Source organism: Macrobrachium nipponense, chromosome 9 (genome assembly GCF_015104395.2).
Source record: "Macrobrachium nipponense isolate FS-2020 chromosome 9, ASM1510439v2, whole genome shotgun sequence".
NCBI lineage: Eukaryota > Metazoa > Arthropoda > Malacostraca > Decapoda > Palaemonidae > Macrobrachium > Macrobrachium nipponense.
Genome location: NC_061110.1, coordinates 62,154,409 through 62,179,535, shown reverse-complemented (window position 1 = coordinate 62,179,535; position 25,127 = coordinate 62,154,409). Strand labels below are relative to the sequence as shown.

At 41.4% G+C, this 25,127-nt stretch overlaps 1 protein-coding gene across 1 annotated transcript in view; it reads right to left on the bottom strand.

The window, feature by feature from the left end:
* The window catches only part of LOC135217935 (DNA-directed RNA polymerase II subunit RPB4-like), a 139,353-nt gene that overhangs the window by 47,618 nt on the left and 66,608 nt on the right, over positions 1 to 25,127 (bottom strand). The window contains exon 2 of the mRNA XM_064254036.1: positions 14,466 to 14,569. Within this exon, the coding sequence (XP_064110106.1) occupies positions 14,466 to 14,569 (104 nt within the window). The remainder of the gene's footprint in view (positions 1 to 14,465; positions 14,570 to 25,127) is intronic.

Sequence of the window (25,127 nt, the reverse complement as noted above, 5' to 3'; positions counted from 1 at the left end):
TTTTCGCCTCTGACCTTCGGTTTGTGATGCAGGGCGATTTATCCCGAAAATAACCATTTTTCAATTCTATCTCCTCCCTTGATATTTAATATTATGACCTGGGATTACTACCATATATAGACCTGATGTAGACTTCCAATCGAATGGAGAGTTTTTTTTCTAAAAGTAATTTTTTTGCAAGATATGAATTTTTCAATATGGTAAAAAAATAAACCCTATAAATCAGGAGAAAAAAATTTATAAAAAAAAAGACGAAACAGAAATTGGAAAAAAGGGCTGTATTTGATTGTTCTATAATGTCTTTCTGAGTTATATACCAAATTCCAATGTTATAGCTTTAAAACTAAGTGAGAAGATAGATTTTGAAGGTCAATAAGTATAGTTTTGAGATACGGGCGTTCAAAGTTTTCCTTCGTATTTCTATAAAGACAATGTTAATAAATAACTGATTATTATGAATGTACATTTCTTTTTTGTGTATTAATAAACCAAAACTATTTTATTTATCATAATTTAATCATAAATGATGATCCCTTTGCTCATATATCGCAGCCTGGGGCACTGCTTGAGGCAAGATGGCACCTCCTTCCTACGCAATTCTCTCTCTCCCCTTCACTAACTCGGCTTCTCTATTACAAGCGAATTTTCTTCTTCTGTATGTTAGCGAGATGTTTTCCTTGTAATTTCCTCTTTGGCATGATGAAATTCTTGCCCGGAACAAAGATAAACAAACGTAAATGCAAGAGAATGCCAAGAGGTGAAACTCGAAGGCGTACTCTTTTTTTTTATAAAGACAATTTAATAAATCATGATTATTATGAATTTCATATTCCATTTTGGGTTTTAAAACACCAAAACTTTGTTATTTATCATAAATGAAGATCTCTTTGCTCAAAGATCGTAGCCTTGGTGCACAGTGTGACGTGTGCTGCCAAGCAAGACGGGGGCGTTACTAAGCAACCCTCCCCTCTCTTTTCACTAACTACGCATATATTATGATATTCTGTAATAATACTTGAGCGATTTTTCTTCGTCTGTATGTTAGCGAGAAGTTTTCCTTGTCTTTTCCTCATTGGCATGATGAAATTCTTGCCGAAACATACATAAACATACGTAAATACAGGCGTATGTCAGAGGTGAAATGGAACGTACAGACTACTCGAAGTCTGTGATCGCACTAAATGGACTTGGTAGCTGAGCCTGGTCTCCTCGACTCGGGGAATGTCTACAGATGCCATTTCTCCCAATTTCTTTGACAATAATTATCAAAATTTCCGATAATAGAGGAAATATTGCATTTCTTGTACGGATTCAATGTTTTTAGGCTTATTGAGTGACGTTGAAACTTAATTAACCCTTTGTAACTACAAAAGTAAGAGGAATTTTGACGAAATATTTCTTATACGTATTCTCAATTGCCATATGAAGCTCCATGAATTTTTCATGACTTTGCATTTTTCCGGCCCCCTTAAGGGTACTAATGTTTAGGATTACTCTGAAATTATCTTAATACAATCTCTAAGATTAATACAGTAATATGATAATAATTCAAGGTAAATTTGATGCAGGATGTTACATGAAGTAGACATTTGGTGTTTCTATTTCTTCCTTCTTTTATCTCTCTCGCTCTCAGCAAAAGAATTGATAGACAGACAAACATAATTGTTCAGTCCTCTTTTTTTCTCTTCTCTGGAGAAGTATATGTATTTATGGGAGGGGAAAAAAGTGTTGCCTACAGACGTTCATTTCAATCTATTGAAATCGTAAGGAGTTATTTTCTCTCTCTCTCTCTCTCTCTCTCTCTCTCTCTCTCTCTCTCTCTCTCTCTCTCTCTCTCTCTCTCTCTCTCTCTGCTATTGGCTGTTATATTTATTTCTAATGGTAAAATGTTTAAGATGACTTTAAAATTATATTAATAATATCAATTCAATGGTATATTTGATGTAGGATAATACTTTAAGTAGACATTTGGTATTTGAACTTTCAAGATAGGCAGATATAGGTATTTTTAGAGGGGAGTTCTAACTAATTGCGGGTTTGAGCTATTCGCGTGGGTGTCTGGTACACATCTCCCGCGAATACGGGGGGAACACTGTATAACTATTTTTCTGCGAATTTTTTTAAAAACTTTTTTTCGTTGACGTTTTGTACGTCGGTTCGGCACCCGACAGACAATTTTCGTCGACGTTTAATACATCCAATCGGCGTTAAAGGGTTAAATGACCTAAAGCCATATTAAACTGTGGCTTGGTCTAACTAAACAAATTAGTATAAAGGATATTGGTGCACATGGTACGACAATTAAAATTTAAATTTTACATAGTCAGCGCAAAAGGACTAATAATACAGCCATATACAACTGTCAAAGCTAACTTAAACCTCAAAGTGTTTAATTTAACATAAATTTATAATAAAATCTATTACAAATATGGAATCTGTATGAAGACCCACACAGGTTTCCCTCATTAATAATTTAATACTGACTAGCTTCTGATAACAACTTGCTTCATATCACTACAGTGCTGCCATTATGCAGGACCCTCAGTTCAAGTGTTCTGTATCAAATTGTATTTTTTGAGACCATGCCAAACAAGCAAAAATTTGACTTGAGCAAGGGGGAACATATCTTCACATAAGATTGGGGTATTACTGTAATTTTTTTTTCTTTTGCCATTTTCTCAAAACATAGTTATTTTTTTTTAAACTAAATGCTTTGATCTCAATGAAGACTGAAATAAGACTTACGTTCATTCCTTATTATTTGTACAATCTACAGTAAAAGTTAGAAGGAAATAACCTTCAATCATTAGGTAAAAAAAATTTTCATTATACACAATTGGGTCTTATGACATCGTGCTCTTATAAATGCAACGTTAGGTAATACATAAATCAAGAGAGAGCGAATTTCTGTTCATTTGATTGTATTGTAAATTTCATGGCATATTTCTTATATGACAAAATGTTTTCAGTGCAAAAAATCAGCCTTCTAACCGTAATAATGTAGTTTCATAGTTATTATAAATAAGCATAATTTTTTCTTGTGCCATTTTCTCAACTTTTAAAAAAAAATAAATTTCTATAACTCCAAGACTGAACCAGGTTCCATGAAACTTTTACAGTGTAGTACAACTATATATCTTGATTTTCAAATTGCAAAATTGATTGAGTGAACATTTTTTTAGTATATTATTTTCAAAGTGACATCATGATTTTTTAAAATGGATAAACAAATTAACATAGAAGTTGAATTTCTAACTTTTCCTCTTTGAAAATTTTATGATTAGTTGAAGAATAAGTGGCAAAAATTTGGAGCAAATCCCTTCAATCATAAGGGGGCCTTTTGGAGTTGGCACTCCCCTAGGTTGATTTTAAGTATATCACAAAATATCATTTCTGGGCTCAGCTCGTGTCGGCCTATGAAATATCCTTAAGTTCATTATTTCTAGGTAAAATTATCCTAAAATTACCAGAGAAAAAATAAAATCAAGAAAATGTCAGTAAAACTGACTCGCTCACTCTATAAAAGAAGTGTCGGTATGGAAATAGGGGCGAGTGGGATCACTACCACGAGTCATTTACCATTTAGACCTTCCAACATAAAATCCCCACCTGAGAGAGCTGATACTAAAGGGTGATGCGACCGCTACTACTACTACTACTGACGCCACGCGGAGAGCAGCGCCCCTAGCGGTCATCCTTAATTATTAGCTCGACAACGCTAGTTGCATCTTTTTTCACTCGTGTTGTTTTCGCTTGGATTTATCTTTCTTAACGATGGAACGTGCTGCAATCGCTTCGGCTAAGTTAAGTGCCTCATAAGTAATAATTTTTGGTATTCCAGTCTTCCAGGGACCAGCATTTTCCGTTTTTTAGGTCATATACGGTCTCCCGGTTGACTCGTGGCGGCCTTGTGCCGCCTCGTGTTGTTAAGATTTCCCGGTCTTCCATACTGGAACATCTTATGCTTATGGGCTCTATATTTACATTCATTGTTTTATTACATCGCATTTAGAGTTAGGACACAGCCCATCCCTTTTACCTTTTATCTCTTAGTTTGGTATTTAGGGCTATACTGTGTTTTTCTGGCCCAGCATCCCAGCTCTTGCTCTTCATCGGCTACTGCTGGCTCCGAGTAGTCGACTGTTCTTCGGATCAGTTCGCCTCCTCCTGGGCTTGTTTCTCTTTTACTCAAGTGTCTCTTCTATCTTTTACGATGTATTTATTTATTATCAGTGTTATTTAGGGTGCTAGGCTAGCCTAGGTGCCTTGTGCCATGTGTTGGTACAGTCTGGTTCACGTGGCCCTCTGTGGTTGTGTAGCTATCGCGTCCTAGGCCTCCTACGATCACGTGTCCCATTAGGCACCTTACCCTCCCCCTTCCCTCTCTACCATGGTAGGGAGGGGTCTGGTGGATATCCTTGGTTGTCATGACAACCACTGTAGCCTACCTCCCTCTCCCTCCAAGGGGGCCAGGAGTTCTATACCAGCTGGGGGCTAGGGCGACCACTTGTCTCGGGTACCGGGTTACCTGGCGGGTAGTAGTAGGGACGGGGGGGGTAGGCCACCCCCCTCTCTCTCTCTCGTCAGCCGTGTTCACGCCGGGATTCCCCCCCCTGTTTTCCCCATTCCCAACCCTTCCCCTACCTTAACGGACGGAGCCCCCGCTGAAGCCGGGAGCCCCTTCGGTTATAGGTCCACCTGGCTCCGCCAGCGGGCGGGGTGGGAATTTACTAGTGGTCTATATTGCTTGCCTACTATATCCTGGTTTTTCGCTACCGGAGGAGAGCTCGCTCCTTACCCAGGGCACCTCCTCTCGTTAGACGGAAAAGGGAGTTATACCTCATTCTATATGGATATACCCTTACTGATACGATGACTATTGGTTTTTAGTTTTATGTACTTTCTCCGTCGTGGTTTCATGGCCCCTCACCACTCCTGGTTGGAACCTTTTTCCTGTCTCCGGCGTAAGCCTCAGACCCCCACCAACCGCCTAGCTAACCACACGTATTGCGGCGGAGCACTAGTTTAATCTAACTTACATGCTCCGGCATGCAGCGGAGTCCATGTTAGGCTGTAAGTGTGCACTCTGATACTCATGTATCTCTCCACTTACAGGCTACCAACTGCCAGGTTCCAGGTTGTAACGCTGTGTTGTATGACCCCTGCGCCCATGAAGAGTGTAGGACCCACGCCCCGTGTGCCACTACCCACAACGGGATGATTGTTTGGCACCCTGAGGCATGCACCATCTGCTATGACCTCGTGAGTCAGCTTTTGGGTGGGGTAAGTTAACTCCTGGACATTTTTCCTGTTATCAATGATTTACCCTTAGTTTTAAGCTCCTTTAAACCGTATCTCCGCCGCTAGAAGCTTCATATCGCCTTCTCTTACAGGCTGCCGCCGTGAAAGAAGTCGCCCTAGCAACCCTGAAAGCTTGGGTAGGCGGCTTCGGGAAGAACGCCGCCAAGGGCCAGCCTTACGTGTTAGATAAGAAGCTGGCCATCCAGATCTTCCACGGAGGGCAAAGCGACGGGCGGTAAGTGGGACACCCATCTCGGCAGCCCCACTCATAGCTTCCATTCAGCAGGAGGTGCAGCAGGCGTTTGGGTCCGTCTCGACGCAGGAGCCGGCCTCCAGATGTAGCTAACCTGGACCTTAATCTTGAGCCTATGGCGGTAGGTGCGGAGGATTTGTTGGTTGAGGTAGGTGTTTCGGGCGCTCAAGGTCTACCCTTGTGCGCTCCTGGATCTTCTTCCCCTGTTCCTTCTTCTTCTTCTTTTCAAGGCTTCACGGGATCTGAGATCCCTTCTCGTTCACCCGCTCTCTTTGTACCCCCGAAGGTGAAGGGACAGAGAGAACAGAAGACCCTCCATAAGACGACTTCTAAGAAGTCGTCGTCTTCTTCGGCTAGGAAGTCTACGACATCCTACGCCGATGCGGTGAAGGCGAAGCCTAGCTCTTCTCATTCGAAGAGCTCAAGAAGCAAGGCTTCTAAGGAGAAGGCCCGCGCTCCTGCCGAGCCAGTGCCTTCTCCGGCATCTACCGGATCTACTCCGGTAACTCCTGTTGGGGTGGCGGGACCTAGCTCTTTTGATCCAACCACTTTCTCAGCAGGAGTGTTGCAACAAGTGGGAGAGATGGTTGGCTCTCTCGGTACTAGGTTTGAGCAAATGTTTGCTCAACTTTCTAGTACCATCAACCAATCTGGTCAATCAATACAGGACCTCTCTAACCGAGTTAGGGAGCATGATTGAATTGAATTGAATTTATAAATTTTGTGGCCATTTGCCACGCGCCGGAGCCAAAGGCCATTCAGCGCATATATATCAACAAGATATATTTACTAAAAAAGGTATACATAATTAATCCAAATTATTAAAATAAACTTCATATTAAAATACGTTAGGGAGCATGATGACCGCTTCGCTGGCCTCACTCAGGCCCCTCAAGCGAACTCCCCTGTGGCAGGTACTGGTCTCCTCCAGCTACCTCCTTATGAATCCCTACCAGCCTTCTCTATGGATAACCCTTGGAGGGTGGCAGCTTATGCCCCCTTCAAGGATGGCATGATTTCCATTCCGGAGTGTGGAACAAGAAGGATTGAGGACTTCGAGTTCTATCCCCCCGGACTGACTCAGCCTTTCATAGGGTATGCTAGGCTTACGGTGACTGCTCTCAATAGGGAGGATAAGATCTCTAGAGAGACTGTGCTGTATAGTAGGGATCACGCACAGAGGGAATGGGTTCACTGCCTGGAGGATTGGGATTGTACCAATACCAAACTCCAGGCATTCAAGAGCCCCTTCACTATCTTTGCTACGGAGGAGGAGGCTTCTCTTCCATTCGCTACTAAGATAGTAGAAGCGACTCTCCAAGCAGTCCTTAAAGACGAGCCCATGCCACAATTGAGAGAGGTGGAATCAACATCTCCGCTCTTTCCGTCCTTCGGAGAATTGTGGGAGAACCTACCTGCCACTTTCTCAGTAGGTAAGCTGAAGCCAGACTGTGCGATGGACCAGTTTGGCGAGAAGCTCCCGAGACTGCCTGATAGCCTTATTCAGGCAGAATTCGATGCCCGCACAAGATTTGGGAGATCTCTTAACTCCCTTATCATTACGGAGATGGCTGCCCTTTCCTATGCTACGGAACCGCTTTTTAAAATACTGGCTAAATCCCAGCTCCAGTCGGTTCAAGCTGATGCCTTTGACTTCTTCTCAGCCAGAAGGAACTGCCGAAAGCATGTTTTGCAGGAGGCAACTATTAGGCATGAGCCTAATAGACTTCTAGCTTCCAGCATGTGGGGTGCGGACCTCTTCCCAGAAGCCTCTGTGAATGAGGTGCATCACGAGGCTGCTAGGCTTAACCAGAGCCTTAGAGCCAGATGGGGCATCTCTTCCAAGAGGAAGCAAGAGAGCGCCCCTGCTGCTGGTAAGAAATTGAAGAAAACTGGTAGGAGATTCCAACCCTATCAAAAACAGCAGCAACAACAACATTTCGTCCAAGCCGTCCCAGTTACACAACAGGGACAGCCTTCGACTTCTAAGCAGACACAGCCCATTCTCCTGTTGTCTCCTCAGAATCAACCCTCGACCTCATACACCGTCTTGCCAGCTTTCAACTCGATGTATGAAAGCCAGGCCTACCCAACCTTCAACAGGTTTTCTAGGGGGAGCAGAGCGAGAGGACACTTTCGCCAACGAGGCACAGGAAGGGCTGCAAGAGGCAAGCACTTCAGAGGAGGGCGCGGAGGTCAACCCGCTCAACAACAGTGAGGCTCCCCAGGTAGGAGGGAGGCTGTTCCTCTTCCGTCACAGGTGGGGGTTCAGCAAATGGGCACAGAGCATTGTGTCCAAAGGATTGGGTTGGAGTTGGATCAAAGATCCTCCTCCAAACAAATCATTCTATCATATACCATCAAAGGAGTTGACAGATTAATTTGCGGAGGAGTCTCCTTCAGAAAGGAGCTATTGCGAGAGTCAAGCATCTAAAATTTCAAGGTCGCTTGTTCAGCGTGCCAAAGAAAGGCTCAACAAAAAGAAGGGTAACTCTTAGACTTGTCAAAGCTAAACTCTTTCATTTCGTTGCAACAAGTTCAAAATGCTCACCATCTCGCAGGTACGGACCTTACTTCCCCGTGGGGCCGTCACAACCTCTATCGATCTTACAGACGCATACTATCATATCCCGATAGCCAGACACTTCCGTCCATTCCTAGGCTTCAAACTAGGAAATCAGAAGTTCTCATTCAAAGTGATGCCCTTTGGTCTGAACGTAACCCCCAGGGTATTCACGAAAATAGCAGAAGTGGTAGTTCAACAATTGAGAACACAAGGGATAATGGTAGCAGCGTACCTCGACGATTGGTTGATCTGGGCACCAACGGTCGAGGAATGCCTCAAAGCCACGAAGAAGGTAGTACAATTTCTGGAACATCTGGGGTTCCAGATAAACAAAACGAAATCCAGACTCACTCCGGAGTCTCGTTTTCAGTGGCTAGGAATCCAATGGGATTTATCCTCCCACAATCTGTCAATTCCAGTGGTCAAAAGGAAAGAAATAGCCAAGTCTGTGAGGCAATTTCTCAAAAGCAAACAAGCTTCAAGGAGAAACCAGGAAAGAATCCTAGGTTCCCTTCAGTTTGCCTCAGTGACAGACATCCTCCTGAAAGTAAGACTGAAAGATATAAATCGAGTTTGGCGATCAAGAGCAAACGTCAAATCTCGGGACAAGTTGTCAGTAATTCCACAGATCCTTCGCAATCAGCTCCGTCCATGGACAAAAGTGAAGAATCTTGCCAAATTGGTACCCCTTCAATATCCCCTTCCGGTGTTAACCATTCACACGGATGCCTCCCTGTCCGGTTGGGGGGGATATTCTCAATTCAAGCAAGTCCAGGGGACTTGGTCCGTTCAATTCCGCCAGCTCCACATAAACGTTCTGGAGGCAATGGCAGTATTTCTTACTCTGAAGAGACTCCTTCCCCCAAAGAAGTCTCATCTAAGACTAGTTTTGGACAGTGCAGTGGTAGTACATTGCATCAACAGAGGGGGGTCCAAATCCAAACACGTGAATCATGTCATGATAGCCATCTTTGCTCTAGCAGACAAGCACAAATGGCATCTATCTGCCACTCATTTGGCAGGGGTAAGAAATGTGATAGCGGACGCACTATCCCGGTCAGTCCCTCTGGAGTCAGAATGGTCCCTGGACGGTAGGTCATTCGAGTGGATATGCCAGAGAGTCCCAGGTCTCCAGGTAGATCTCTTCGCCTCACAAGCGAACCACAAGCTCCCTTGCTATGTGGCCCCCAACCTGGACCCTTTGGCTTATGCCACAGACGCCCTGTCGTTGGACTGGAATCAATGGAAGAAAATCTACATTTTTCCTCCAGTGAATCTTCTTTTGAAAGTTCTAAGCAAGCTGAGGACTTTCAAGGGACTGGTAACTCTGATCGCTCCAGATTGGCCAAAAAGCAACTGGTATCCTCTGCTTCTGGAATTGGGTCTCCGACCTCAACGGATTCCCAATCCCAAGCTGTCGCAATCAGTACAAATGAGGACTGTGTTCGCTTCCTCAGGAATTCTTCAGACCCTAACTTTATGGACTTCATGAAGTTTGCGGCTAAAAAGATGCTAACATTAATCCACAAAACATCCTCTTTCTGGAATCAGATAAAAGAGAGTCAACTATTAGACAATATGACTCAGCTGTTAAAAATTTAGCATCCTTCCTGAAAGAATCAAACACTACAACCATGACAGTTAACTTAGCTATATCCTTTTTCAGATCCTTATTTGAAAAAGGTTTAGTAGCTAGCACAATTACTACTAATAAATCGGCTTTGAAGAAAATCTTTCAGTTGGGTTTTCAAATAGACTTAACGGAATCTTACCTTACATCTATTCCCAAAGCCTGTGCTAGACTTAGACCTTCTCAAAGGCCTACTTCAGTTTCATGGTTCTTAAATGATGTCCTCAAACTAGCCTCAGATACTGACAACTCGTCTTGCACATTCATAATGCTACTTAGGAAGACGTTATTTTTGTTAAGCCTGGCTTCAGGAGCCAGAATTTCAGAACTGTCGGCTCTATCCAGAGATGCGGGTCATGTAGAATTTCTCCCCTCAGGAGAAGTTCTACTTTCCCCGGATCGCAGTTTTTTAGCTAAAAACGAGGATCCTCTTGCAAGGTGGGCCCCTTGGAAAGTTATCCCACTTCCGCAGGATCCTTCTCTTTGCCCAGTATCAACTTTAAGAGCCTTTCTATCTCGTACATCCTCTAGATCCTCAGGTCCTCTCTTTACGGGAGAAAAAGGTGGCACTTTATCAGTGAAAGGAATCAGACAACAGATCCTTTACTTCATTAAACAAGCCAACCCTGAATCATTTCCTAAAGCACATGATATCAGAGTAGCAGCCACCTCAATTAATTATTTCCAACATATGAATTTTGAGGATCTTAAAAAGTATACTGGATGGAAATCACCGACAGTCTTTAAACGTCATTACCTGAAGTCCTTGGAATCTTTAAAATTTTCAGCAGTAGCAGCGGGAAACATTGTTTCTCCTGATACTGCACAGTAGTTGTAGTATAGATCCAGGTCTCCTTTCTACCTACCTCGTCCAACATGCCTCACCCTATTGCCATGCTCTTCGTGATACTCTAGCCTTAGCCGCTAGGATCGTACTGGTGGAATGCCCCTTATTTTTATGCTAGGGGCATCCACATTGTGTACATATAATGTGCTTCAGTGTTTCTACCCTTATTTTAATGCTAGGGTAGAACACAATGAGTTTGTATATTTTGTAAATAATACTTAAATTAGTGAATCATTGTATATTGTTCTATTTTCCATTACACTATTATGTACCACTATTTCTAGTATAAGCTAATTTTAAGTACTTTATGTTAATATGGTATGGTTATCCTACCATTATTTAGTATAAGCTAGTTTTAAGTAGTTTTGTTAGTATACTGTAATGAGTCTTGATTCACTTATATTATATCAGTCTTTTACTATTTGGTTTCATTTGTCCTTTTTATTCCATCTTGTCTGTTTCTCTGGTACTATTTCATAGGCCGACACGAGCTGAGCCCAGAAAAGGGATTTTGACGTAGGAAAAATCTATTTCTGGGTGATTGGCTCGTGTCGCCCTATGAAACCCACCCTGTTTCTTTTTACCCACCCTGCAGGACAAGATGTTCATATATTAAGGATGACCGCTAGGGGCGCTGCTCTCCGCGTGGCGTCAGTAGTAGTAGTAGTAGCGGTCGCATCACCCTTTAGTATCAGCTCTCTCAGGTGGGGATTTTATGTTGGAAGGTCTAAATGGTAAATGACTCATGGTAGTGATCCCACTCGCCCCTATTTCCATACCGACACTTCTTTTATAGAGTGAGTGAGTCAGTTTTACTGACATTTTCTTGATTTTATTTTTTCTCCTGGTAATTTTAGGATAATTTTACTAGAAATAATGAACTTAAGGATATTTCATAGGGCGACACGAGCCAATCACCCAGAAATAGATTTTTCCTACGTCAAAATCCCTTAACAGTACACAAGAGAATATCATCACTTGATAATTCAAAGCTCTCTCTCTCTCTCTCTCTCTCTCTCTCTCTCTCTCTCTTTTACACCCTATTCACATGTTTGCATTTATATTTTGGTTTGTGTAGATAACTAATGAGAAAATACATAAAAATATAAACGAGAATACGGTAGCATAAAATACAAATCAAAAGTGAAGTGTGTGTTATTGTACTAAGACTGATGTCAACATACCTCGGTCAATGTTTTTTTTCTCTCTCTGTACTATAAATAGCCATTCATAAAATGTGAATTTCTATATCATAAACATAAAACATGAAACCAACAAAGTCTATCATGTCAGGTCTACCTACTACGAGATTCAGGGCCTCTGTAACACGGTTTTTTCGCAATAACTTTTTATCTGTGCATTTCATAAATATAACGCTTATTCAGAATACATATTGTATCAACACATAAATTTTGAGTGTATTCTGCACTACTTAGGTTGAATAAATTTGGTACTTATGATGTAAAAGTGACCTTTTTTGAAGACGGGCCAACTTACTCAGAGAAAAGGTTTCGAACGCACTCGATACGTAACTTATGACAGCATTTCTTCCCTCTTTCTCGATAAATGATTGGCTATACGTAACGAAGGCTAAACCTCTGGCAACAATGACATACAAATTTAAATACAAGCAAAGCAGTACACCTTTATGAACTCTACAACCTCTCCACTGATAATTGTCATAATGAACAAACCAACAAAATATGTTAATAAATACAAAAACACTTTGATTATTAGTCTAAATCCCAAAATAAGTTTCCAAAGAAATTACAGTCTACTTTATAGGTCACAATCAGATTGACAAGATGTAGGGAATAGTTGGTAATTATCAAAAACATAGTAGACAAGCTTGATTTGATAACTGCTATATCTAATGTCAAGCAATTTTTATTTATTGGCTATCTACCTATTTAATGAAAAAAAATAGCCGGTACCGTATATTGGCTTTAAACCTTCACCAATAATTATCGTCAGAATGGTGACTTCATGAGGCTCCACCCACTTTCGCCTCGTTATAATTCAGGATAACACTGAAGGCTATCATGGGCATTGTTGGATTAGAAAATTTAACTTCTGGCTATAAAATCTCATTTCTCGAGTAGTTGTAAGAAGTGCTAAATGATCCTCAGGGATCCCAGCAGTTGGCCTAAATGTTTAATTCATGTACATTACTGCTATACTGTTGCAGCACTACTGCTACAGTAGTATTACTACGCTAGCACTGATACCACACCCACATCTATGTATCGTTCCGCCATTCATAAAGTCTTTGGGTTTCAGAGCCGATGGAATTTCTGTCTGGTGGATGGGCGGGGCAACATTTAGTCAAAAGGTGTTTGTTTACCTTGCTTACGTAATGAATGTTTTTCGACTCTTGGCTCGTAATCGTTGGCCATGGTGTCGGCTAGATCATTTTTACTCTAAAAAAATTAAAACTATCGGGTTTAGGTTATTGATAATGCTGACAAAATTTGTTTGTGGTTGTAAAATATACATATGTCAACTTTCAGCTACATCCGATGCTTTGACAAGGAGCAAAGTCCAAAAAACCGTGTTACAGAGACTCTGAATCTCATAGTAGGCCTCTTCATACATCCAACACTGCATCCCCACCCTTCCCAGCCATAGGAACTGCTCCCCTGCTCCACCCACCTTTCAAAACACCTTTAAGCCTTCCTCTACCCAGCCTTAGTACCACTCCTCTTCATGGCACCAACCCATCTGACAAACCCTCAACTGCCACCCCCCCAGTCAGTTTGAGTGTAGATAGTGTTACCAACATTTTCTTGAGGCCACACAGCATTGCCAACCATCAGAGAGCAGTTTTTTCATAATTTTAAAATTTATATACAGTACGTATATCAAACATACATCTTTGGGGTCTTGATCCCGGGTCTGGGTGTGTCATATAATGTCCAGTTTTGGATAATGGCGATCCAGATAATTGAGGGATTACTGTATTTTCACTGCATTTTTAAATTATGTAGTATTATAAAGAATTACTTTGGATCCTAAAAAAGGTAAAAAGAAAATAAAATTTAGATTCAGGCAACACTCAAAATACGTATAGTACTTTTTCTGTGCTTTGAAAGTTACAAAATTGGAGATAATTTTGCTTGAGCAGCAGACTGACATTGAAGGTTCATAAAGTAAACAATGCACACCACCATCTATTGACAAAAATACATACTACATGTTTCCTATTGGGAGAGGAAATATAAAAAAATGGGAATTCATCACTGAACGAGTTATATCGGGAAAATAGACATAAGTAGGAAAATTTTATGTATGAACAAGTATTCTCGGGATAATCAGGGAAGGAGTTAAAGGAACTGGTTCTTCCTCTTCCTTGTTGATATATTGTGGGATGTCTTAATGATACACCCTATAAAGTGGCATTACTTTATTGAATAACACTCTTGCTGAGGTAGGCACGAGTCAGTCCGTGATGTATATACAACTTGGGGATCAAAACAATGGATTCGTACATCTAAACAAGTCATCATATTGGAACACTCTTGTTCTGTTATTTGCAAAAATTCTTACTAGTAGAATAGGGATGAAAAGTAAAATTTGAACTTGTGACCGTCTGTTTGTATTTATGAATGTTCGTAAGTGGGGTTGTGATTGTATTATTCCAAAAAATATTGCTTTGTACATATGGTTTAAAAACTTTTTATCCATGAAAAGTAATAAATCAGCTAAATCAATGAAAAGTTGTTTAATAACAATCAAAAGAACCTTGGATAGTACATGCATTGTCAAGAATCAAATTAAAAATTCCACACCATTTATTATATGGCCCTTATTAATTAGAACATTAGTTGTATGTATTGCCCAAGAAAAATTATTTTGCAAGCCACCTTACCTCATTAAGTTCCTGTTCCTCCTCTGCACTTTCATTTGTTTGCTTACGGTGTTCCAAAAGCATGTGAACTTCAGATATCAACAATGTTTCTGCCTTCTCAAATTCTGAAATTGATATTGAATAAATTTATTCAATACACACAGTTCTATTTGGCACAATGAGTAAAATATAAGAACTATATAAATTTAAACTTTTAAAGATAATTATTTTTTACGGGTATAATTCATTCCTTTCCAATTAGTCTTTTCATACAGACTTGGAAGGTCAGAACAAGTACTCTAAAATACCTCATTCATTACAGGTAACAAAAGAATGAAGAGTCACTAGCAATGGCTACTCCCTCTTCCATGTATTTTGCCTCCTGTTAGCATGTGAACAAAAAAGGGGCTGTGGCATCAATCACTGAGTAAAGAGAAAGGTTATTCATTAAAATCTCATCTGGATCACTACTACCAAAGTCCTCTAGGGAGGGAATAAAAAAGAACTCAACAGGTGCTGAGTTTTCACAATGAAACCTAGGACAAAATCGAGTAGTGCTTCACCACATACAGCCATGAAGTTTGCCCGCCATTTTTGCAGATGCCAAGGAAAACAGTCTAACAGTTTTTAATGTTAGATTCCTATCAGTGAATCTCTTAAGAGTTCCTACATACATGAGTGAGGCTCCTTTAAACAAGTCACATTCCACTCAGATGACCTGAGTTCCTTGGGAGGGCAAGACTGTTCTTCCCAGGAGCATTGGGATCTCGCACAAGGAGGAACAATCTAGTATATTCCTTATAGTCTCAAGGCTTGGCCGAATGCTGAACTGTAGCCCTTGATGGACAGGACAGAGAGAAGCTTCTCTCAGTGGAGGAAGACGAAAAAGTCTCCTCTCCCTGCTAAAGAATCCCTCTGACTAAAGATACGACACCATCCACAAAAGAAGGCCAATTTCCCCGAATAATCAGCCACTGCGGATTTGCATTCATATCAAGACATTTCTTTAGCTGTTCGGCAAGAAAAATCTTACTTGCAGGGGACATTGGATAATCTCCAGGCATGAAGTGCCAGCACTTCCATGGCTTGGTGATAACTCTCTATGTGTGGCTGGCATAGGCAGTGCCCTGGAGGAATCTGTCTTGGGACCTTGGATGGAAGAATCTCTCTTGGGACCTTGGACAACAGAACCGGTTCTGATACCATTTGTCATGTGGCCATTTTAACAACAGCAATGTTAGCCTTAGATTTGGGGTATCAACACCCTACCCTATGATTACCCTTCAAATCAGGCAAAAGGAGGAAAAGCATATGTGCCAAGGTTGTCCTATGGTTGTTGGAATGCATCTTTCATTGCTGCCAATGAGACAGGGACTATTGAGCAGAATACCAGCAGCTTTACATTGTACAGAGTGGCAAACACATCTATGCCTGGAGTCCCCCACACCTCAAACAGCTTTTCTGTCTTACTGGTGTGAAGGAACCACTCTAACCCCCATCACCTCTGCTTGGCAGCTGGGCTTGTCTGCCACTACATTCTGAGAAACCAGTTGGTACAAGGCAGTCAGCTCTACTGTGTGGGCCACCATTCACACAAGAACCTGCATTGTAAACTGGTGAAGAGGAAGGGACACTTACCTCCCCGCCTCTGACGTATGCCACTACTGTACAGTTTTCGCACATCACCACAAGAAGCAGAGCCAAGTGGCACCTCCTGTTGTACAGCCACCAAACCAAATTCTCTCTTACCTCCTCCATGAGAGGAACCAGAAGAAACAGAGGTTCTCTCGCAGGGAATCATAACTCCTTTATACCCTACTGAAGGGAGCAGAGGTGAAGCTGTCCATGAGGGACAAGTTCTCAGAGGATGAATGGTGGCCTTGGATGACCCACCAGTGCTGAGCAGGTTGTTCCTGGCGAGACAGTAACTTCACTCTACATCCCTGAACGTGTTGATGCAAAAGTCTGCAGGGAAAACTCTTACTACTGCATGCCAAGGTCTTTTATCCTCTACTTGGGAGTGAGATCTGACTTACTGTAGTTTACCAAAATCTGACTTATATACCTGTAGTTTACCACAACACTCAAGCTGTGATAAAACTTAAGAGACGGTCCCTGTCCTGTGGCAACTGTGACTGAGAGCTACCCAGGACAGGCCAATCATGAAGACACCCTGAAACAAAATACCTTGAACTGGTAGACCACCCCCTGCCCCCTAGGTGGAATAATAGTAAAATTTGGATAAAGGCAGGTAAAAAAGATGACTTTTTATAAAATACAATAAAATCTTATATATACTTAACATTTAATTACATAGCTATAAGTTTCATTGATAAGGCAACTTGAAGTCAAAATTTTGCAGGTAACACTTCAAACCATTGTCGGTGACCAGTCTTGCCCACTAAACTTAGTTTTTTTTACCAAGGTGCATTTGCACTCACTGGCAGGGGTGCCCTTTTGGCTCAGAAAAGTTTCCTACTAGCTGATTGGTTGCAAGTATTTTGTACGAATAGCATCATTGTTTTCAAATAATTACCAAGTAATTTGAATTAAAACTTATTTACTAGCTTAAATTTCTCCCACATATATATGTTTTGTCAATAAATAATGTTAATGAATAAAGAGATTATAAAGCATTGTGATGGTAAGTCTAAATTTAATAACAACACACACCAAAGTCAATGACAGGAGCTTGTTTTCAGATGAACGCTGCATAATTTGTTTACTTTTAACATATTTTAACACCAATTGGGATAAATTACACTAAGCATAAGAAAAACATGTTATTATATACTTTCTTTGAATACCAGAATCTACTAAAAGCATGGAATTAATAAAACTCGCTATTGGTGAAGACTTCCAGAGGTAAAAGGAACAGCCTGTGGCAGCCTGGCGGGAAAACCATCCCAGCTGACTGTCATAGCAGCAGTTTTTCGTAATAATATACAGCGGTGCCTCGAGATACAAAAGGCTCAACTTACGAAAAACTCGAGATACGAAAGCCAATACGAAAAATTTAACGGCTCTACATACGAAAAGTTTTCAAGATACGAAAGGTTTCTGAAAGTCCGAGATTCGCCCGGATAACAATTTTGAAACTCGTGCCGCCATCTCAGTACTAGTAGACTCGCCACCATCCTCCTGCTCTCCCATTTGTTCCTGATGCTAGTCGCAGCCATGAGATCCTTTTCTCCTATTGGCCAGCGTCCCTCCCATCATGCATCTACTATGTACACGTGGACGTGGTGGTGTGCCTCGGCCACTCGGTACCAGCACGCGGTATTCGTTTTCGGGATCGTCAATGTGTATTTTTAAAAAAAATTTCTAATATCTTTTCACAGAAAATGGAAAAAGAAGAGCACCTCTTGAGTGATGACATATATGATATGATTGACCAAGATCTCTCTCATGGGATAAGTGACCAAGATCTCTCACATGGGATAAGTGATCACGGTCTCTCTCATGGGATAACTGGAAACTTTGCAAGGTTGGTAGAATCTCCACTCCCTGCTGAACAGAGGGTGTTGACCAATCATTTACAACATGCATACCAGTATAATGAAGGCACTTCAGTTTATGTTGAAGGTCAGCAGCCGAACATTCAGTACCCAAATCAGTTGCAGAGAGAGCATTTGGTTGAACAGGGTTTTGATGGACACCAGGGCCAACAGAGTCATGAGGTGCAAAAAAAGAACCAAGTGATGAAAAACAGAAAGTTGAAATTCTGTATAAAAAAAAAAAAACGTAAAATAAAAAAGGTAAAAAAAAAAAATTAAAAATCAAAAAAAGAAAAAAAAACGGCAGAAATTAAAGCCGCTTTTCATAAAGTGCAATCATTTGTAGAAGACACCCCCCGAAAAGGCTCACACAGGAACATTGTGAAAAGTAGGCAGAAGCAATCTTCCTTGGATAGTTACGTATGTATATTTTTTTAAATGTACGTGCGTACATACATATCTGCCGTTTGTCCTCCTCCTCCTCTGCTGCCACTTTCGGAGATAGCCTCACTCGAAAGGTAAGCTTCCACATTTTACGTACAGTATATTTCTTGTTACCATGTACACTAATATACACTTTATTTAAAGGTTATATTTTGCATTTTTTTATTAATTTAGGTATTGAATGGTCCAAATTGTTGTAGTAGTATTTCATTGTTTATAGGTCAATTTAGCTTTATTATGAAATTTACTGGGGTGTTTTTGGAGGGCTTGGAACGGATTAGCCATTTTACATGTAACATGTGGTCCAAGATACGAAAACCTCATGATACGAAGGGCGCCTCCGAACGGATTAATTTTGTATCTCGAGGTACTACTGTAGTTTGCTCTATCTCTTTCAGTTGATGACAGTCTTTCATTGTGTCTCTTCGTAATATTTTGCTTATCAATGTTTTTCCACATTTCCATTCCTCACATGATATTTATCTTTTTTTTTTTTTCATATTACTTCTTTCGTTTCTGGGAGGTCCTGATATCTGGACTGCTATTCCTTACCCTCTTTGGGAAGTGTTGGCTTGAAGGGAAGCATATGCCAGTCTCATTACAAAAGTATAGATAGGGAATTAAAAATACTATTTGATATATTGTGAGCTAATGAGCAGGTTTACAGAATAGGCTATACATACTTGCTACACAGCATACAATTTATATTATCATATTTTATTTATTTACTTATTGACACAAGGTACAACATATATTTTACAATTTTCGTATCAAAAAAAGTCAAAATCATAAACAGAAATATAGATCTCATTATTAAGAAAAAATACTACCAAATTGTTTCCATCTTATCTAAATAAAAAAGAATTTGTTTACAATGTTCAAAAATAAAATACACAAAATAACACTAAAATATACAAAACATATAGCAACATTAAATTGTTCTAATATTTATGTAATGGTGGTTAGATAAATAAAATAATAATAATAAATTAAAGAATGTTATTTGTATAATCCTACTTAATCAAATGGAACTAGTTTTATTTATACACACACTATTTCATCATCACTCATGCTCTCATCAGACTACAGTGGTACCTCAGGATACGAAATTAATCCGTTCCGAGGCGGCCTTCGTAACCTGAGTTTTTCGTATCTTGAACCGCAGTTTACATGTAAATTGCCTAATTCGTTCCAAGCCATACAAAAAAAAAAAAAAACAGTAAATTTTATAATAAAGCTAAATTGACCAATAAAGAATGAAATACAACAATTTGGACCATTCAATACCTAACTTAATACGTACTACTAATATGTACTACATAGTATCTGTAAATAAAGTGTACTGGTATACGTGGTATACAAGAAATACTGTACGTACACACGTACGTATGTAGTAAAATGTGGAACCTTACCTTTCGAGTGAGGCTATCTCCGAAAGTGGCGACAGAGGAGGAGGACAAATGGCAGAAAACTTGTATGTACACTTAACTTTACGAAGCACATTAAAAAATGTCAGGAAACATTAAGAATAAACTTTACAAAACACATTAACAAATGGCACAAAACCTTAACACTCAACTTTACAAAAAACTTAAAATTGAATTACTTTTTTTTTATTTTTTTTATTTTTACATTTTTTTACTTTTTTTATTTTTACATTTTTTTACTTTTTTATAGAAAATTTCAATTTCTTTACCACTTTCAACTTTCTGTTTTTTCGTAGTATCACTTGGATCTTCCTGTTTGCTTACTCCTACTAAAGACCTTTTTAAAAAATAACTATCCAAGGAAAATTGCTTCTGTCTGCTTTTGACAATGTTCCTGAATAGACTCGGGCAAACGTCATCGAACTGCGCAAGCATACGACCTGTGTAAGCCTTTTCGGGGTGTCTCTTTTCTACAAATGATTGCACCTTATGAAAAGCAGCTAGAGCATCCTTAATTTCTGCCATTGTCATAGGGTCGTCGTCCTCCTCCTTGCCGCTGCTAGAGAACTCTTCTTGAACGACTTTATGTTGCATGGCCTCCAACTCTTTCAGGTCATCCATCGTAAGCTCCTCTTGGTGCTCCTCTTAGTGCTCCTCAGGAAGGTCATTGATGTCGTCCTCGTCAACGACCAGCCCCAAGGACTTGCCGAGTGCAACGATCTCATCAAGATCTGGTTGCAAAACAGTTTCAGGATCGTCAACTGTTTCTGAATCTGCACCAGCTTCGCCCACGTAAAATCCCTCAAAGTCTCGGGCAGATATGGCATCAGGACAGAGTTTCCTCCACGAAGAATTCAAGGTTTGCCTTGAAACCTCCTGCCAAGCTTGATCGATGAGTCAGATGCATATGATGATGTTGAAATGCTCCTTCCAAAATTCACGCAAGGTAAGGTTTGTCGTATTGGTGATGTCGAAACATCTCTTGAAAAGATGTTTCGTATACTACAGCTTCTTGAAGTTCAATATCACTTTCTGGTCCATGGGCTGGAGGAGAGGGGTGATGTTAGGCGGAAGATAAAGAACCTTGATGAAAGAATACTACGCTAGGATATCTTCCTCGAGGCCAGGAGGGTGAGCAGGGGCATTGTCCAACAACAGCATGCATTTCAGAGGGAGGCACTTCTCTTCCAAGAATTTCTTCACTGTCGGGCCAAAACACAGATTTACCCACACGGTGAACAAAAGTCTCGTTACCCAGGCTTTCGCATTAGCCCTCCACATCACTGGAAGCTTCTCCTTTAGCATTTTGTGGGCCTTGAAGGCTCGAGGAGTCTCAGAATGATAGACTAGTAGGGGCTTCACCTTGCAATCCCCAGTGGCGTTTGAACAAAGTGCGAGCGTAAGCCTGTCTTTCATAGGCTTATGCCCGGGTAGCTTCTTCTCTTCCTCCGTGATGTACGTCCGACAAGACATTTTTTTTCCAAAAATGGCCAGTCTCATCACAGTTGAAGACTTGCTGAGAACTGTAGCATTCCTTGATCGTCATCTCAGCGAACGTCTTAATAAAGGCTTCGGCCGCTTTTGTGTCCGAGCTGGCCGCCTCCCTATGCCACACCACCGAATGGATGCTAGTCCGTTTCCGGAATTTTTCAAACTACCCATGAGTCCGTTTCCGGAATTTTTCAAACCACCCATGAGAAGCCTTGAATTCAGTCTGGGGTTGGCGTCGATGTCCCTTCTCCTCCGTCGTCTTCGGCCTGGGCAATCAAATCGCCGAAAATAGCGCTGGCCTTGTAGCAGATTGCTGTCTCGGTTATCGTATCGCAAGCGATTTCTTTGTCTCCATCTCATCATGCACGTGGCTCCTCTTGTTGGACAAAATAGTCACGCCCTTGGAAGGTGTAGCTGCTTTGATGGCTTCCTTCTGCTTAAGAATGGTGCCTATCGTCGACGGATTTCGGCCGTATTCCTTAGCGATCACACTCAACTGCATGCCAGCTTCAAACGTTTTAAAGATCTCCATCTTTGTCTCCATAGAAAGCATCCTCTTCTTTCCGTGAACTTCAGCAACTTTCTTGGGACCCATGACTACGTACGTATACTGTACGTAATTAAGTTATGTAGTGCGTATACTAATTAAGTTCTCACACAACATGATAAAGTAGTACAACGAAATCACTAACACGAATTTACATTGACAAATGAAATCGTATATGTGAACGAACAAATTCCGCGTGAGTACACAAACACTGGTGCGAAGCAGTGGGCGAAGGACGCCTTTACGTAGAGCATGATGGGAGAGATGCTGACCAATAGGAGAGCAGGATCTTATGGCTGTGACTAGCATCAGGAACCAATGGGAGTGGGAGGTTGGTGGCAAGTCTACTCAGCTGGCAGCGAGCGAGTTTTAAAATGGTTATGGGTAGTCCGGGCAACCACCTTTCGTAACCTGAATTATTTTCGAATGTAGAGCCAAAAAAATCTTCGTATTTGCTTTCGCACTGTATATTGATCAAGCAAATGGTCAACAGCTGCATCTTTGGGTTGATAGTCAGTTTCAGTTTTCCTTACATGCCTCATAGCATTTTGCCAGTGTTGTGGGGTTACATGATTAATTGTTTCCTGTGTAATTTTCTCAATATTTTTCAAAGACTGATTGCTATTAGAATCCCTTACTTTATTTCTGTTTTTACTTGGGCCAAAATTAGTTCAATTGGATGAACATGCAGTGATGGGGTGTTGGCAGTATTAGCACTTTGTGGCCGTGATCCAGCTATTTGATCTCACTTTGCCTATGAAGCTTGCATATTTCGAAGCATTCAAGTTTTGTAAGAGCAGGACCAATTTTTTTTACTCTAACCACTGAAGTATTTGGCACTTTTTGTTGCTAATGGTTAGAACTTTGTTTAATATCTTAGAATGATATGGAGCATCATCCATAATGATAAGGGATTGATTATTGATGCTAGGAAGAAGCTGAATTTCAAACCAAATTTTAAATGTTTTACAATCCATGGATTCATGATAATCATCATTTGCTCCATTTTTTTACTTAAACATATGTAAAGCTCCATCTGTAAAACCTTGACTATCCCCAGCATGTATGATTATAAACCTTTCTCCTTTCCCAGATTTTAGCTTAGGTTCTACTGTTCCGTCTTCATTTATCCAACACCATTCTATACTAAGATTTTGGTTTAGCCACGTCTCGTCTAGATATACTTCTGGTCTGAGGTTTAGGCTTTCTCTGTTTCTTTTTATTTCGCTAAGATATTTCTGGGCTCAGCTCGTGTCGCTGCGCGAAATATCCTTTAATCTATTATTTCTAGGGTAAATGTACTAACACATACCAGAGAATAAATAAATAAAGAAAAAAGGTCAGTATAACTGACTCGCTCACCCTCCAAGAGGGTGTCGGTATGAACACTATGGCGAGTGAGACCACTACCACGAGCCAAATGCCAATAGAATTCTCCCACTACAAAATCCCTCCAAGAGGAGAGCCGACCCACAGAGTGGGCAGCAACTACTACTACTACTCCATCCCATGCTGCCGACTGCTGCGCCTCTGGTGGCCATCCTTTTCAGTTAGCGCACAAGATTCACACGTGCCCTTTTTTACTCGGTGTTTTTTGTGCCCTTTTCTTTGGATTTATTTACCATGGAGCGTGCAGCCATCGCAGCAGCTAAGTTAAGTACTCAGTGTTTATTGCTATTTGGTTTTTTCCGGCCCTGAGCCCGTATTTGCCGTTTTTTAGGTATAAATACGAACTCTAGGTCGGAAGCATGGCAGCATGGTTCTGCCTCGTGGTGGGTTCGTTCTTGGTCGCCCATACCCAGAACATCCCCTTACTTAAGTACGCTCTATTTCTATTATCCGCTTTGTTTAGGGTACGGTCTACACGGTTTTGTCATGCATGCATGTCTTTTACCTTATGTAGGCTCCTTCCATCCAGACCCTAGCCACGGCTCTTAGTATCGGCCTCGGCTAGCTTTGAGTGGTAGACTAGCCTTCGGGTTAGTCGTACACTCCTGGATTTTTTCTCCTACTACGTTGTTTTCTTTCTTTCATTATTATTCATTTGATTTATTTATATGATATTTGTTTAGGTTAGTTAGGCGTCTGGCTTGCTTAGCCTAGGTTATGGCCATAGGGCCTATATGCTACCGCTCTTCAGTTCGGTTGCTTCCCGATAGCATCTCTCTGATCAGTTGGTTATGTTTCTAGGCTTAGTTGTCTATTGTTTTGTTCTTACCGCCCCGTGGTCACTACGTGATCACGAGGCAGCCAGACGCCTGTCCAGTCACCTTCCCCCCCTCCCGCTCTTCTATAGAGTCGGGGGGGTGGGTCGGTCTGCCCATGCTCGCTCCGCATACCCGAGCCTGCCTCCCTTTCTCCCCCCAGGCGGAGGGAGTAGAGGGACGGGACAGACCCAGACTGGACTCGACCTCTCCGGCTTCTCGGTCCGGCCGGATGGTAAGGTGGGGGGGGACTGGCCTTTCCCCCCTCCGTTGCTACCCCGTCGCTCCGTTACTAGCCCGAGTCTGTATGTCCTCTCGCTCTTTCCCACCTTACTAGGGCTCCTTTACCACCGGAGACCTGGCATCCAGCGGAAAGGTACTAGTCCACCCAGCAGGGTGGACCGGAGCATACAGTTGGTCCCTTCTAACCACTCCGTCTCGCTGAGTTACAACACTCCGCCACGCACGGGACTTAGTCCGGTACGTCCGAGTTTTTAGGTTTAAGATCGTTTATGTTAAACTAGTAAGTTTATCTTAAGTACCTTAAACCACCCCCCCCCCTCCCTACCTTCCTGTCCTCACCGGATCTCTCCGGGGTTATAGCCTATTCAGGCGATAAGGGAGGGGTTATGCCCAAATTTTTTCCGAGCTCCGGCATGCAACGGAGTTCTTCTGTCCTTTAGCCTGTAAGTGATAGTCTTTAAGATACTCATGTGTCTTTTCACTTACAGACCACCAACTGTGAGCATCCGGGATGCGCCGCCACACTTCAGGACCCATGTGGACACGAAGTTTGCCGGTCCCATGCTCCATGCGCGACTCCGCACGGGGACATCCAGGTCTGGTACCACGAGACGTGTACCATCTGTTACGATCTGGTGAGCCCAGCTCTTAGACGGGGTAAAGTATTCCAACTCGGTAACTGGTCCTCATTTGTTATAGTGCTTAAGGTTTTTACATTAATCACCCTAACTTAAGATAAAATTCAGGGGGTCTTATAGCCCCTATAAATTTTTAAGTTAAGCTTTAAATTGGTTTTAGTTTTAAGTTATTCTTAAAATCTAATCAATACC